The sequence below is a fragment of the Saimiri boliviensis genome, chromosome 3 (assembly GCF_048565385.1).
Source record: "Saimiri boliviensis isolate mSaiBol1 chromosome 3, mSaiBol1.pri, whole genome shotgun sequence".
Taxonomy (NCBI): Eukaryota; Metazoa; Chordata; class Mammalia; order Primates; family Cebidae; genus Saimiri; species Saimiri boliviensis.
The window spans coordinates 138763530-138779452 of record NC_133451.1 but is presented as its reverse complement, the minus strand read 5'-3'; the positions used below and the strand labels follow the sequence as shown (position 1 = coordinate 138779452).

The window sequence follows — 15923 nt, the reverse complement described above, 5'->3', positions numbered from 1 at the left end:
TGAACTACCATACCCAACAGAAAAATTCAATTAATTACTGAATTTTAAAACACCACCTCCACACATAAATTCCCCATGAATAAATCTATATTTTGTTTTGATAGCACACGGTTGCTTTCTAAAATAACTGCTCATCTGCCTGTATGTATACATACATGTAAACATTTATGAAAAAACAAAAATGAGTAATTTTCTCTTCCTACAATTTCTTCAGTGATCTACACTAGAACTCCATTGTCTGAAATTATCTAAGGTATTCCTAGGCAGAAAAATAACTTGCTCAATTGTAGCCTAAATTGGTCCTATGTTTATTCAATGCCTCACCACTTTGTTATACCTTATAGTTCCAGTAGATAATAAATTAATATAACCTAAAAAATCATCACTTCACAAATGTCTACAAATATTAGGTAAATGTAACAAAAAATACTTTTCACTGTAGAACTCAGCTTGAGTTTGCAAAGAAAGAAAGGAAAATCCCCAAGCTAAAGAAGAAACAGAAAAATAAGTATCTGAACTGCTATTACAACTGCTGAAGGGGCAAGAGAGAGGAGGCTAGTACTAAGGGGCTTGAATCTTATTTTCTTTGTAGAAACAAATTTAAGTATTCACTCAAAATGGGGAAGTAGAGATGAAATCTCTATATAAATATGGGATCCTCAAAAATTTGACCCTCAGTGAAAATGTAGATTCTTCATCTCCCCAACAACAACAAAAAAGCTTCCCTGGCATGGAAAATTACAAATAAACGAGTCTTTGGCTGGGCTGTTGATTTCTTTTTTTTTTTTCCTTTCTCTTTTTTTTTTTTTTTTTTTTAAACGGAGTTTCACTCTCGTTGCCCAGGCTGGAGTGCAACGGTGCAATCTCAGCTTACCACAACCTCCACATCCCACGTTTAATCAATTCTCTTGCCTCAGCCTCCCAAGTAGCTGGAATTAACAGGCATGGACCACCACATCCAGCTAATTTTTGTACTTTTAGTAGAGACAGGGTTTCTCTATGTTGGTTAGGCTGGTCCCAAACTCCCAACCTCAGGTGATCCACCCACCTTGGCCTACCAAAGTGCTGGGATTACAGGTATGAGTCACAGCACCCAGCCCTCTTCTTTTTTTTTTTAATTCAATAGAGATAGGGTCTCACTATGTTGCCCAGGCTGGTCTCAAACTCCCGTGCTCAAATGATCTTCCTGCCTCCACCTCCCAAAGTCCTGGGATTATACACATGAGCCACCATGCCTGGTCACTGCTGATTATTTTTAAGTTTCCTATGAGATAGTAAAATCCTGGGATGCTATTCACATAGGTTTGGAAGTCCAAATTTACACTACTGGCATGAACAGCAAACCCCAGAGTAATAAATTTAAAAAAAAAAAGTGGGGGAGGGATTTCAGCTATAATATACCCGCTAAGGCTCCAGGCAAACTTAACCCATATGTTCTGGTAATAAACATTGCCTAGGCACATACTATGTGTCAAGTACTCTTATAGGGGGCAGAGATGCAATAAACTAAACAGACAAAAATCTCTACTCTTATGAAATATAAACAGAAGTCCCTCTTGATCTACGGGGTATACATTTCAAGGCCCCCAGTGGATACCTAAAACCACAGATAATACCAAACCCTATATACACTATGTTTTTTTTGTATACACACATACCTATGATAAAGTTTAATTTATAAATTAGGCACAGTAAAAGATTAACAATAACTAGTAATAAAATAGAACAGTTATAACAATACATGCAGTTCCCAACTTTTGACAGCCTGACTTACAATTGTTCAACTTTATGATGGTGTGAAAGCAATAAGCATTGAGCGCAAACCTCAATTTAACAACAGAGTTACATCCCAATAAATTCACTATAAGTTGAAAAGTCAGAATTATCATAAATCAAACAAGTATTTTCAACTCACAATATTTTCAGCCTAACAACAGATGTAAGTGCATTATAAGTCAAGGAGCATCTGCATAATTCACAAGTACAAGGATAGAAGATTCATACATATTGCAAACCTCAGCACACGAATTTTTTTTCCTTGTAAGTCAAGAATTTCCACCTATTCACTTTAAAGAAGCGTTTTACAATGTCTCTGTGTCATATCCAAATTGTCAACATCATTACTCTTGTCCTGGACATTATTAAGTAAAATGAGGGTTACTTAAACACTGCAGTACCATGACAGCCAATCTGATAGTGGAGAGGGCTACTAAGTGACTAAAGAACAGGTGGCACATACATAGAGCACGGACATGCTGGACGAAGGGATGATTTACATCCTAGGCAAGATGGAGCAGAATGGTTGAGATTTCATCCCACTACTCTGAGTTGCACACAATTTAAAACTTATGAACTGTCAAGGGCTTCAAGAATGGCTGACTAGAGACATCTCGTACTCGCCTCAGCCAGTATGAAGAACCAAAACAGGAAGAGATAATCACACTTTGAATAGATCATCCAAGAGACAACACGGGAATTCAATAGAAAAATGACAAGAAACACCTAAAGCAAAGAAGGAGAGGGAAACAAGACAGCCTGCTCAGCTGGGAGCCGAAAGATACTTCTCACTGTGGGAAAAGAGTAAGTGAGAGACTCGCTGTGGTCCACATTCCCACTGTGGATTCCCGCAATTCTAGCCAATGGGGTGCCCCTAGGACCTCGTGGGCTCTGAAACTAACACAGGGATCTGTCTAGAAATGGCGGAACAGCACTACTCCAGCGAGGAAAACTGCACTGGGTCCCATAATCCCCCTAAGTCCTAAGTAGCTACAGCAAGGTACCATTTTGACAACCCAGCCAACAGCAGACTGAGCACTGTCCTGGGGCCCAGCAGCTGCTGCAGAGGCAGAAGTAAGAAACAGGCTGCCACCCCAGGACTGAGGCACAAGCAGGACATGTGTCCCCCCCACTGCCAACCTAGGCTGCCACCATTAAAGGTAGCTCCATGTTCCCCAGCAGCAGCACCACAGCAAAGCCACTGCTGCCCCTCACCAATCATTCCAGGGCCTGCGGATCATTCTGACTGCTTACAACACTAGGAGTCTGCACATATCATTGGGGGAACTGATGACACACCAGCACAGCTTCACCAGATTCCCGTGTGAAAGCATGCAGACTAGGGGCCTGGGGATTGTCTAGCTCAGTCTACTACCACTGGCACCTGAACACAACACTTATCCTGAGGGTAGGGCTACACCCCGCCTGCTGCTACCACCACAGCTGGCATCTACCTGCAGGAACAACCTGCAAATCTAGAGACTGGCATACATAGACCATCACGCTCACTGCCAATATCCACATACACCTCTCAGGATCCAGTGGGTCATCTCGTGCTGCCTTTACCCATACTATGCCAGCTACCCAGAAGACTGAGAATGTACCCACCCACACAGCCTATCACTGCCACTACCAGAATCAGAGCAACCCACCTAGACGCCCAAGAATTAGTTCACCTCAACCCACTGATAGTGGTACCAGTGTATGCTTCCCTAGAGCCCAAAGACAGGCATGCTAAGCCCACTGCTGTCACCACTGAGGCCTGAAGATTGGCATCTCAGTCCCCAGCAAAACTTCACTGTAGCCTCCATTAATAGTCCGCACCCTAAGGCACCAAAAAAATCAGATGCCACTGACGTTGCTTACAACTGAAAAAATCACAGAGACTATACTACCATATGCACCCAGAATCAAAGCCAATGCATTCTACCCAACCAACATCATAGATACATCTTCGAATAAAAAGTCCTCCCCTATAAAAGCAAATTCAAATAATTTGAAGAAGTCACTACTACATCAGTCATTACAGGTATCAGTGTAATGACAGATGAAACATAAAACAGAAAAAAATAAATAACACCTCCAAAGGAACATAACATTTCTCCAGCAACATAACCCAATCAAAAACAAATATACATGCCGGGCACAGTAGCTCACACCTGTAATCCCAGCACTTTGGGAGGCTGAGGCAGGTGGATCACCTGAGGTCAGGAGTTCAAGACCAGCCTAGCCTATATGGTGAAACCCTGTCTCTACTAAAAATACAAAAATTAGCTGGGTGTGCTGGTGGGCACCTATAATGCCACCTACTTAGAGGCGGAGGCAGGAGAATAGCTTGAACCCAGAAGGCAGAGGTTGCAGTGAGCCCAGATCATGCCATTGCACTCCACCCTGGGCAACAAGAGTGAAACTCTGTCTCAAAAAAACAAAAAAAAAAATTTACAGTCAGGCCCAATGGACTCACAACTGCAATCCCAGCACTTTGGGAGGTCAAGGAAGGCAGATCACTTGAAGCCAGGAGTTCGAGACCACCTGGGCCAAAATGGTGAAATCCTATCACTATGAAAAACACAAAAATCAGGCCAGGCATGGTGGCACATGCCTGTAATCCGGCACTTTGGAAGGCCAAGGTGGGCAGATCACAAGGTCAGGAGATCAAGACCATCCTGGCCAACACGGTGAAATCCCGTCTCTACAAAAAATACAAAAAAAAATTAGCCAAGCGTGGTGGCAGGCACCTGTAGTCTCAGCTACTCGGGAGGCTGAGACAGGAGAACTGCTTGAACCTGGGAGGTAGATGCTGCAGTGAGCCGAGGTTGTACCAATGCACTCCAGCCTGGGCAGCAAAGCAAGAGTCCACCTCAAGAAAAACAGACAAAAAAAAGAAAATTAGCCAGGTGTCATGGCGCACCCCTATAATCCCAGAAAATTGAGAGGCTGAGGCACAAGAATCATTTGAACTCAGGAGATGGAGATTGCAGTGAGCCAAGGTCACACCACTGAACTCTAGCCTGGGTAGCAGAACAGAACTTGGTCTCAAAAAAAAAAAAAAAAAAAGAAAGAAAAGAAAGAAACAAATTTACAAAATCCCAGAAAAAGAATTCAAAAGACTAATTTTAAAGAACTTCAGTGGCTGGGCACAGTGGCTTAGGCCAGTAATTTCAGCACTTTTGGAGGCCAAGGCAGGTAGATAACTTGAGCTAAGGAGTTTGAGACCAGCTGACCAACAAGGTGAAACCCCATCTCTACTAAAAATACAAAAATTAGCCGGGTGTGGTGGTGCATACCTGTAGTCCAAGGGACTCAGTGAGACTGAGGCAAGAACCTCTTTGAATGCAGAAGGTGGAAGCTGTAATGACAACACTTTGGGAGGCCAAGGCAGGTGGATCACTTGACGTCAGGAGTTCAAGACCAGCCTAGCCGGGCGCGGTGGCTCAAGCCTGTAATCCCAGCACTTTGGGAGGCCGAGACGGGTGGATCACGAGGTCGAGAGATCGAGACCATCCTGGTCAACATGGTGAAACCCCGTCTCTACTAAAAATACAAAAAATTAGCTGGGCATGGTGGTGCGTGCCTGTAATCCCAGCTGCTTAGGAGGCTGAGGCAGGAGAATTGCCTGAACCCAGGAGACGGAGGTTGCGGTGAGCTGAGATCGCGCCATTGCACTCCAGCCTGGGTAACAAGAGCGAAACTCCATCTCAAAAAAAAAAAAAAAAAAAAAGACCAGCCTGACCAACACGGTGAAACCCTGTCTCTACTAAAAAATACGAAAATTGGCCAGGAATGGTGGCACACACCTGTAGTCCCTGCTACTCAGTGAAGCTGAGGCAAGAGAATCTCTTTGAATGCGGGAGGTGGAGGCTGCAGTGAGCCAAGATCACACCACTACACTTCAACCTGGGCAACAGAGTGAGACTCTGTCTCAAAAAAATACATGTGTGTGTGCACATGTGTGCGTATATATATATATATGTGTGTGTGTATATATATGTGTGTGTATGTCTATATATATGTAAACCAACATCATTTTTCACAGAAATAGAAAAAACAATCCTGGTCAGGTACAGTAACTCACGCCTGTAATCCCAGCACTTTGGGAGGCCAAGGTGGACAGATCACTTCAGTTAAGGAGTTCAAGACCAGCCTGGCCAACATCGTGAAACCCTATTTCCACTGAAAACACAAAAAAAATTAGCCAGGCATGGTGGCACACTGTAGTCCCAGCTACTTGGGATGCTGAGGAGGGAGGATCACTTGAACCTGAGAGGCGAAAGTTGCAGTGAGCCAAGATCAAGCCACTTCACTCCAGCCTCGGAGACAGAGAGACTCAATCTCAAAAAAAAAAAAAAAAAAAAAATCCTAAAATTCACACGGAACTTAAAAAAAAGCCCAAATAGCAAAAGGAATCCTGAGCCAAAAGAACAAAGCTGGAGGCATCACACTACTTGACAAGATACATAACAAGACTATCGTAAAACAAAACTGCATAGTACTGGCCTAAAAACAGAGTACATAACCAGCCTCGGCAACATAGTGAGACACTCCCCCACCTCGGTCCCTTCCCCATCACTACAATAAAAATTCCTAAATTAGCCAGCTGTGACAGCAAGTGCTGTAGTCCCAGCTACTCCAGAGACTGTGGTGGGAGGACTGCTTGAGCCCAGGAGGATGAGATTGCAATGAGCTGTAATCATGCCGCTATACTCTAGCCTGGGCCACAGAGCAAGACCCTGTCTCAAAACAAAAAGAAAAAACCAACACATAGATGAATGCAACAGAATAGACAGACAATCCAGAAATGAATCCATGTATTTATAGCCAACTGATTTCGTTGTTGTTGTTGAGACAGTCTCATGCTGCCACCTAGGCTGGCGTGTGGAGTGCAGTCACACAATCTCAGCTCAATGCAACTTCTACCTCCTGGGTTCAGCAATTCTCCTGCCTCAGCCTCCCCAGTAACTGTAAATACAGGCACACACCACCATGCCAGGTTAATTTTTTTCTTTTTTTTTTTTAGACGGAGTCTCACTTTCTTGCCAGGCTGGAGTGCAGTAGCATGATCCCAGCTCACTGCAACCTCCACCTTCCAGGTTCAAGCTATTCTCCTGCCTCAGCTTCCCTAGTAGCTGGGACAACAGGTGCACACCACCACGCCCAGCTAATTTTTGTATTTTTTAGTAGAGACGGAGTTTCACCATGTTGGCCAGAATGGTCTTGATCTCTTGACCGTGTGATCTGCCCACCTCAGCTTCCCAAAGTGCTGAGATTACAGGCATGAGCCACCGCGCCCAGCCACCACTATACTTTTTCAACTAAATTAAGTATCTGACAAGCTGAAAGAACAGATGAGGAAATTACAACAACATTTTCTCCATCTCTACCAAAAAAAAAAAACACAAAAATTAGCTGGACATGGTGGCATGAGCCTGTGGTCCCAGCTACTTGGAAAGCTGAGGTGGGAAGATCATTTGAGCCTAGGAGGTCGAGGCTTCAATGATCCAACATTGTGCCACTGCACTCCAGCCTGGGCAACAAAGTAAAACCCTGTCTCTAAAATTTTAAAAAATTTAAAAAAAGGGTGGGGGGAGTCAGGTATGGTGGTTCACGCCTGTAATCCCAGCACTTTGGGAGGCCGAGGCGGGCAGATCATGAGTTCAGGATTCAAGACCAACCTGGCCAACATGGTGAAACCCCGTCACTACTAAAATTACAAAAAATTAGCCAGGGGTGGGGTGGTGGCAGGCACCTGTAATCCCAGGTACTCAGGAGGCTGAGCCAGGAGAATTGCTTGAATCTGGGAAGCAGAGGTTACAGTGAGCCAAGACTGTGCCATCACACTCCAGCCTGGGCAACAGAGGAAGACTATGTCTCTAAATAAATAAATAAATAAAATAAAATAAATCAAACGTTATTTTTTTAAATCTCAATTTCTAATTTTTTCCTATAAAATCAAAAAGTCTGACACCATTGGGCCCATGTTACTACATAACAACAATCAACTAGAACCAAATGCAACTGTCTACAAATGCATTCTGTACACAGTCAATAGAAATGGAGCCTTTGTGTGATATGCTCGGCTACTGTAGGTATTAAAAGTTTGCACCATTAGTACGTAGCAGAACATATGTCAATAATGGATAATGGGTAATGAAAATGGGTATATAATGAGTAATGAAAAATTGTATTCCATAACTTAAGCTTAAACATTTTAATTTAAATCATATATAGTCAGCCCTTTGTATCCATGGGTTCCACATTCATGAATTCAATGAATTACAGATAAAAAATAATTGGGAAAAAAAAAATTTCACAATGTTCTAAAAAGCAAAATTTGAATTTGCCATGCATCAAGTATCACTATGTGATATGGTTTAGCTGTGTCCCCACTCAAATCTCACCTTGAATTGTAATAATCCCCACATCAAAAGGCGGGCTAGGTGGAGATAACTGAATCATGGGGGAAGTTTTCCCCATACTGTTCTCATGGTAGTGAAGAAGTCTCATGAGATCTGATGGTTTCATAAATGGGAGTTCCCCTACACAAACTCTCTTGCCTGCTACCATGTAAGTCATGACTGCTCCTTGTTCGCCTTCTCCCACAATTGTGAGGCCTGTCCAACCATGTGGAACTATAAGTCTATTAAAGCTCTCTTTCCTTTATACATTACCCAGTCTCAGGTATGTCTTTATTAGCAGCATGAGAACAGACTAATACACCATGTGAATAAAGTGATGTGAGGGCACTGTACTAGACGTTATAAGTAATTTAGAGATGATTTACCAGCCTAAGCAACATAGCAAGACTCAAAAAATTAAAAAACTAGCAGACTGTAGTGGCATACACCTGTAAGTCCTAGCTACTCAGAAGACTGAGGCAGGAGAACAGCTTAAGCCCAGAATTTGAGACTACAGTGAGCTATGACCAAGCCACCGTACTCAAGCCTAGGCAACAGAGCAAAACCCTGTGTCTACAAAGAAATTTTAGAAGAAATTATTTAAAACATATGGAAGGATATGTAAGTTACATGCAAATACTACACCATTTTATATAAGAGACTGAAGGCCGGGCATGGTGGCTCACACCTGTAATCCCTGCATTTTGGGAGGCCAAGGTAGGCGGATCACATGAGGTCAGGAGTTCAAGATCAGCCTGACCAACACGGAGAAACCCTATCTCTACTAAAAATACAAAATTAGGCCGGGCGCTGTGGCTCACGCCTGTAATCCCAGCTCTTAGGGAGGCAGAGGCGGGAAGATAGCTTGAGCCCAGGAGTTCGAGACCTGCCTGGGCAATATAGCGAGACCCCGTTCTCGTACCAAAATATATATATATAATATATATATACTATATATATATATTTATATTTATACACATACACACACACACACACACACACACACACACACACACACACAATTAGCCAGGCATGGTGGTGCATGCCTATAATCTCGGCTACTCAGGAGGCTGAGGCAGGAGAATCGCTTGAACCCAGGAGGCAGAGATTACAGCAGTGAGCCAAGATCGCACCACTGCACCCCAGCCTGGGCAACAAGAGTGAAACTCCATATTAAAGAAAAAAAAAAAAAAAAAAAAAGAGAGACTGGAGCTTCTGAAAATCGTGATATCCACTAGGGGTTCTAGAACCAATCCCCCATATATCAAGGGGTGACTAATTATGTAACCAAAAAAAAAAGTCATGAAAGTATGTATTTGTCACCAGCCCATGAGAAAAACACTATTCTTGAATTAAGTAGCATTGAATACGTTTAAATACCTGATAGAAGGTTTAAACTCAGCAGCAAGTTCTTGAAAACATGCCAACCCATTATTCTGGTTCTAAAAGTTTAACAAATTACTTTAACATACAAATGAAGACAAAAGAAAATGGTTTTAAACTGCAAATAGAAAAATGTACAAGCTGACCAGAAGTCTGAAACACAAGGCCGGGCCTGGTGGCTCAAGCCTGTAATCCCAGCACTTTGGGAGGCCGAGGCGGGTGGATCACGAGGTCAAGAGATCGAGACCATCCTGGTCCACATGGTGAAACCCCGTCTCTACTAAAAATGCAAAAAAAAAAAAAAAAAAAAAAAAAAAAAAATGCAGAAGTCTGAAACACTTGACTACATTAGCGTACTGTTCATCAAAATTTATCTGCAAAGTAGATTTGCAAAAGAAATCACAAACAGGGTAGTAAATTTCAAAGTAACTTGTAACAGATTAAGGTCAAGCTACATTAGCAAAGTTGGGAGGTAGCATTTAAAAAAAAACTCTGGGCTAGGTGCGGTGGCTCACACCTGTAATCCCAGCACTTTGGGAAGCCAAGGCGGGCAGATCACTTGAGGTCAGGAGTTCAAGACCAGCCTGGCCAACATGGTGAAACCTCATTTCTACTAAAAATACAGAAAACATTAGCCAGGCATGGTGGTGTGCACTGTAGACCCAGCTACTCCAGAGTCTGAGGCAGAAGAATTGCTTGAACCCAGGCAGCAGAGATTGCAGTGAGCTGAGATTGCATTACTGTACTCCTGCCTGGACAACAGAATAAGACTCCCTCTCAATTTTTTTTTAAAAAAAAAGGAAGGAAAAAATAAATAAATAAATAAATAAAGGATGGAAGGACAGATGGACGGTCGATCCTTTTGATTTGGGTAGGAAAGAGAAAGAGAAAGAAAGAGAAAAAGGAAGGAGGGAGGGAGGAAAAGAAGGAAGAAAGGAAGAGAAAAGAGAAAGACAGAAAGGAAGAAAAAGAGGAAAGAGAAAGAAAAGAGAAAAGAAAAAGGAAGAAAGAAAACTCTGGAAAACTTACATGGCTCTACCATGTACTATTTGGATACCTCTGGAGAAGAGGAGCTTGTTCAGTTTTTTTTTTTTTTTTTTTGAGACGGAGTTTCGCTCTTGTTACCCAGGCTGGAGTGCAATGGCGCGATCTCGGCTCACCGCAACCTCCGCCTCCCAGGTTCAGGCAATTCTCCTGCCTCAGCCTCCTGAGTAGCTGGGATTACAGGCACGCGCCACCATGCCCAGCTAATTTTTTGTATTTTTAGTAGAGACAGGGTTTCACCATGTTGACCAGGATGGTCTCGATCTCTTGACCTCGTGATCCACCCGCCTCGGCCTCCCAAAGTGCTGGGATTACAGGCTTGAGCCACCGCGCCCGGCCGCTTGTTCAGTTTTAACAGTATAAACTTTATTGCTTAAGTAGCTAATATTTAGGCTGGGTGCGGTGGCTTAAACCTTTAATCCCAGCACTTTGGGAGGCTAAGGCAGGTGGATAACCTGAGATCAGGAGTTCAAAACCAGTGTGGCCAACATGGTGAAACCCCATCTCTACCAAAAATACAAAAATTAGCCAGGCATGGTGGCACACACCTGTGGTCCCAGCTACTTGGGAGGCTGGGGCAGGAGAATTGCTTGAACTTGGGAGGCAGAGGTTGCAGTGAAGCTAGATTACACCACTGTACTCCAGCCTTGGAAACAGCGAGACTCTGTCTCAAAAAAAAAAAAAAAAAAAAGACTAACAACTATCAATAAGGAAATATTTAGGTAGAGCAGTACTAACAATACTGAGATGGACTTATTTACAGAATCCCAATACTTCAGTTCCAACATACTACAGGTATATGCTACCATGCCCAGCTATTTATTTATCTGTAGAGACAAGGTCTCCCTATGGTGCCCAGGCTGGTCTCAAAGTCTTGGCCTCAAGTGAACCTCCTGCCTCAGTCTCCCAAAGCGCTGAAATTACAGGCTTGAGCCACTGTGCGCAGCTGCTTCCAAAGATTTTCTAGAGTGGCCAAGATCCCAGATAATCCATTAAAGAGCATGAGAAGTATTATAAGGGACAATGGAAGGGGAGAAACTGCTAACCAATATTCTCAGTAACATTCCCTGCCCTACCTGACAAGCGAGTAACATTAAAGATGAGGTGTAATTGAACAGACTTTTCTCTCTGCTTCTCCCCAGTCACCTACTGTCCTGCAAATATGCAGCTTTGAAGGACTTAACCAATGACCTTAAAATCTATACTAGGTCCACAGTTCTAGGAAGCATATAAGTAAACTATCGCTATAGAATTTGGATTTTCTTTAATGATAAAAATGCAAATGACTCATGTTTGGTCATCCACTCCAACACAGCACATTCTAAAGAACAGAGGAGTTCAAATCTTCCTTCTGCCAAAAAATGTTGTGTCTTCACACACAAACAACTAATTATGGATATTACTACCACAGATTTTTGTTTCTCATCCAAGGCATATGAAGTTTTAAAAAAGAAAAAAAATCAAAAAGGAAATTGTTTAAGTCTATTTTGAGGTAAAGCAATCAATTTACCATTTATCTTCTTCAGACTTACATATGAAAGCCTCACACACTGCAGACAAATAAGATCCCCCAAAATGTTGATAAATGTTAAAGCTGCACAATGGATACCAGAGTTCATTATACTATACTATTTTTTCCACATATTTGAAGATGTCCATGATATGCAGTTTTAAAAAATATGTACAAGTAAACTCCCAATAAATTGGCATAGAAATATCCAATTGCTCAACGTTTTCACGCTCCAAAAGTAAGTGAATTTCTTTCTTTCTTTTTTTTGAGTCTCACTCTGTCACCCAGGCTGGAGTGCAGTGGCCCGATCTCAGCTCACAGAAACCTCCGCCTCCTGGGTTCAAGCAAGCACGTCTGGCTAATTTTTTCTATTTTTAGTAGAGATGGGGTTTCACCATGTTGGACAGGATGGTCTCGAACTCCTGACCTCAAGTGATCCACCCGCCTTGGCCTCCTGCAGTGCTGGGATTACAGGTGTAAACCACCACACCCAGCCATAATTTCATCTAGCTACTTTCTTATTCTAGAAGTTGTACTGCCGGTGACCAGACCATTAGTGAAGGTCTAGTGAAGGAAATAATTAACTGCCCCACAATAAAACAAGCCTAACCTTGAAAACAGAGGCAAAGGGAAAGGTGCTAAACAGTTATTACTGTTACTACATGTTTATATTTGGTCCTCTTATCCTCTAACACAAGTAGGTACGTAGAAAAGGGGCAAGTATTTTAGAGCCAGATTTCCTCTTGATTATTGAAACCGATGAGCAAGAGAGGCTGGAATAAAGAAATCTAAAAAGTCTCCATTACAAATGATAACCAAGCCAGGGGCAATGATGCATGCCAGCAGTCCCAGCTACTTAGGAGGCTGAGTGGGGAGAATCACCTGAACCTAGGAATTCAAGACTAGCCTAGGCAACATAGTGAGACCTCATTCTAAATAAATAAATAAGTTAATAAATTAAAGGTCGAATTGTATAATATGTGAACTATACCTCAATTTGAAAACAATTTAAGCAAATACAGTGATGCATGCCTATAATCACAACTACTCAGAAGGCTGAAGCAGAAGAATAGCTTGAACCGAGAAGTTTGAGAACAGCCTGGGCAACACAGGGAGGCCTCATCCCCCCTCCCACCCCCCACCCAGAAAAAAGCATTCATAGTTCATCTTAGTATAATCAGAAACTTCCAATGACTAAGTATGCTTTACTGGGAGACATGAATTTATAAAACACATAAAGATTATATATACTGTATCTGTTTCAATTTCCTTTTTCATATTACCATTCAATTTTCACAAGATTACTTTAAATGTAATCCTAAATTCATCCCCAATTAGACTTTCGTTAGTTATGTCTAAAAATAAAATTAGTCAAAAATAAAAATACTAACTTTGCAGCAAATTAGTCTTTAATCAGCACTACAAAAAATTTTAAACTTATTATAGCAAAACATAACTTAGAATCAAAAACATTAATTTTCAAGTCCAAAAAAAGTTCACAAGAACTTAAAGTGGTAAAGAGAAACGCAGACTTAGACATACTTGCCAAGAAAAAAAAAAATGTATAGATAACTCCTCCGCTAGAACCTCGCCCCAGTACTTCCATAGCAACAATTTCCTTAGCACAAAAAATAATGTGTTCACTTTCAGAAAACCTGGATCATCTAAGTCTGCACAATTCCCTTTAATCTAAAAAATACATGAAATTGTTTCATTTAAGTTCAAATTTTGTGTTCCTATCTATGAAAAAAGTCACGATCAATGTGAGTAAAGCACACGGCTCCAACTTTAAGGTCTTGTTCCCCAACCCACTGAAAAGAGTATATGCTTATAAAATATTTATCGACTTACCAGGTTAAAGACAGTTTCTACAATATCCCTATTGGACACTTCTCCAACTTCAACCAAACCCGTCAACACGGCAAATTTCATTCTGATGCCCCGGATGGGAAGCCCTGGTTTCAGAGACAATGCACCCTCTTCAGTAGGGGTTTCTTCTCTCCCTCCACCTCCCCCGTCATCACCTGTTGGTGACGGGGAAAGGACACGACTGTCTTCGCTAGCCATTGCTAGCTCACGAGAAAGGACAACTCAGAGTCACCCTGGGGCAGCAGTCGCTGCACTGGTAATGAGCACAACACACGCAACGCAAGGGTCTCTCTTCCAACTTGTGGAGAAACCCAAAAGCAGTAGATGTGGAAAGTCCTTGGCGTCGCCCTCCTCCTCTTGGAGAATATTTGTCCAATCTCTCTCCCCGAGGCTGACAACAACGCCAAACCCTATTGGAAGATTAAATATATGTTAAATAAGCTAGGTTTTGTTTTAGGGTTGGGGGGGCAAGAGGGAAATAGTTATTGTCGGTCAAATAAGTTACTAAAGGCACCCCAGTACTAGCCACCCACTTCTCCCGGGCTCAAAGAGCTGGGTTCTGGGTGAAGGCGGGTCCAAGAGGCCCCCGAACAGGCTCACTCCTCCCCCACAATCGTGCAGGTTCTAGGCGCAGGGTAACCTCTCCTCACAGGTGCACCAGAAAGAGAAACTGTAGCGGGGAAAGGAGGGGTCGGAGGAAAGAAGGGGGCACCCAAGCTACCGGAGAGGTAGAAAGTTCCTCCTCACCCAGATACTCGGGACTCGTCCTCACCCCCGGCCCGGGAGCAGCGAGACGGAGGTGGCGGCGGAGATCCAGGGCAGGAAAAGGCGGGGAAAGGGGGCGGTGATTATTCTAAACGCTCGGCCCAGGGGGAGGAGTGGAGCACCTCTCTCAGGCACCTGAGATTCGACGGGAAGAGGAGGGGAGGTGTGTGTGGTGGCAGGAAGGGAGGGGGCCGGCCCGAGAAGCCGAGCGGCGACCCCAAGGAGAGAAGGGAGGACAGAGAGGTCAGTGCACCTGGTCGCAGCCTCCAAGTTTCCCTAGTCCGCTCCCCGGGAGTCCGCGGCTGCACTGAACTCCATGGCTTCCTGGCCCGCCCCCCCGGCCTGCGCTCAGCCTTTGCAAAAGCAGCCGCTGCCGGCGCTACGAACGCCACGGCTGAGGCTGCTGCGAGTGGTGAGGATGCTACTGCCACAGCTCGCCCCGCCACGGCTCGCGCGGGAGTCCCTGTGCCCACTGAAGCTGCTCCCGGCCGCCATGACAGCGCCGAGGGCTGTCGGGCGCGGCGTGCGCGTGCGCGAGGGGCGGGAGGGCGCGAAGGCGGAGGCAGCCGCGCGGACCGCGGAGGGGACCTGGAGCCGACTGGAGCGCTGGGCTCGGGCTTCCGGCTGCACGGGGTGTGAGGGCGCGCGCCCAGCGGGCGCCGCTCTAGTAGCACCAGGTGTGTCCCCGACCCGGCGGGGAGAGACCCTTCCGTCCAGGGACCTACCCTTCCCCCCTTTCACTTTCGGACCTGAAAGGTGCTTCTGCAAGTGCTGAGGCGGGGATTCTGGCGCTCCTGCTGTTGTTAAGTTACCGTAGGGTGTCTTGGCCCGGAGAGAACCCGCCCCGCGCTGCCAAGGTGTCTCATTGGACCTGGAGAAGAACACCTGAGGGACCTCTCCGAGCCAGAGAGGTGGCGGCGCTGGAGCCAGTGAGACTGCTGTCCCTGCCCAAGGGGAGCGAGAAGTCCCCACCCCTGGCTGCCTTCAGCTGCTGCCCGCCCGCCGAGCTCGGCGGAGACTTGGAGATTTCCACTGGGATGCCTCGGCAGCTGCCACCATTCGGGACGGGGAGAGGAGGCGAGGAGACCGAGTCGACGAGGAAAGGGAATGATTCCTTGCTTTGCAGCTGCCGCCCCACCGAACCTCTCCCACATTCATTCTAAGGATAGGATTCCTGAGAC

At 44.4% G+C, this 15923-nt stretch overlaps 1 protein-coding gene across 4 annotated transcripts in view; it reads right to left on the bottom strand.

Moving 5' to 3' along the window:
• LRBA (LPS responsive beige-like anchor protein) overlaps window positions 1–15087 on the bottom strand; it is a 746578-nt gene extending 731491 nt beyond the window's left edge. For 2 of the 4 annotated variants that reach the window (XM_074396836.1, XM_010338615.3), the window contains exons 1-2: window positions 14725–14864; window positions 13960–14387 (exon numbers count right to left, since the gene is read on the bottom strand). In XM_074396836.1, the coding sequence (XP_074252937.1) occupies window positions 13960–14175 (216 nt within the window). In that variant the 5' untranslated portion in view covers window positions 14176–14387; window positions 14725–14864. Of the gene's footprint in view, window positions 1–4514; window positions 4540–13959; window positions 14388–14724; window positions 14865–14995 lie in introns of those variants that run through there. The other 2 variants (XM_074396837.1, XM_074396838.1) reach the window with 2 other exon arrangements.
• Window positions 15088–15923: the final 836 nt, after the last annotated feature.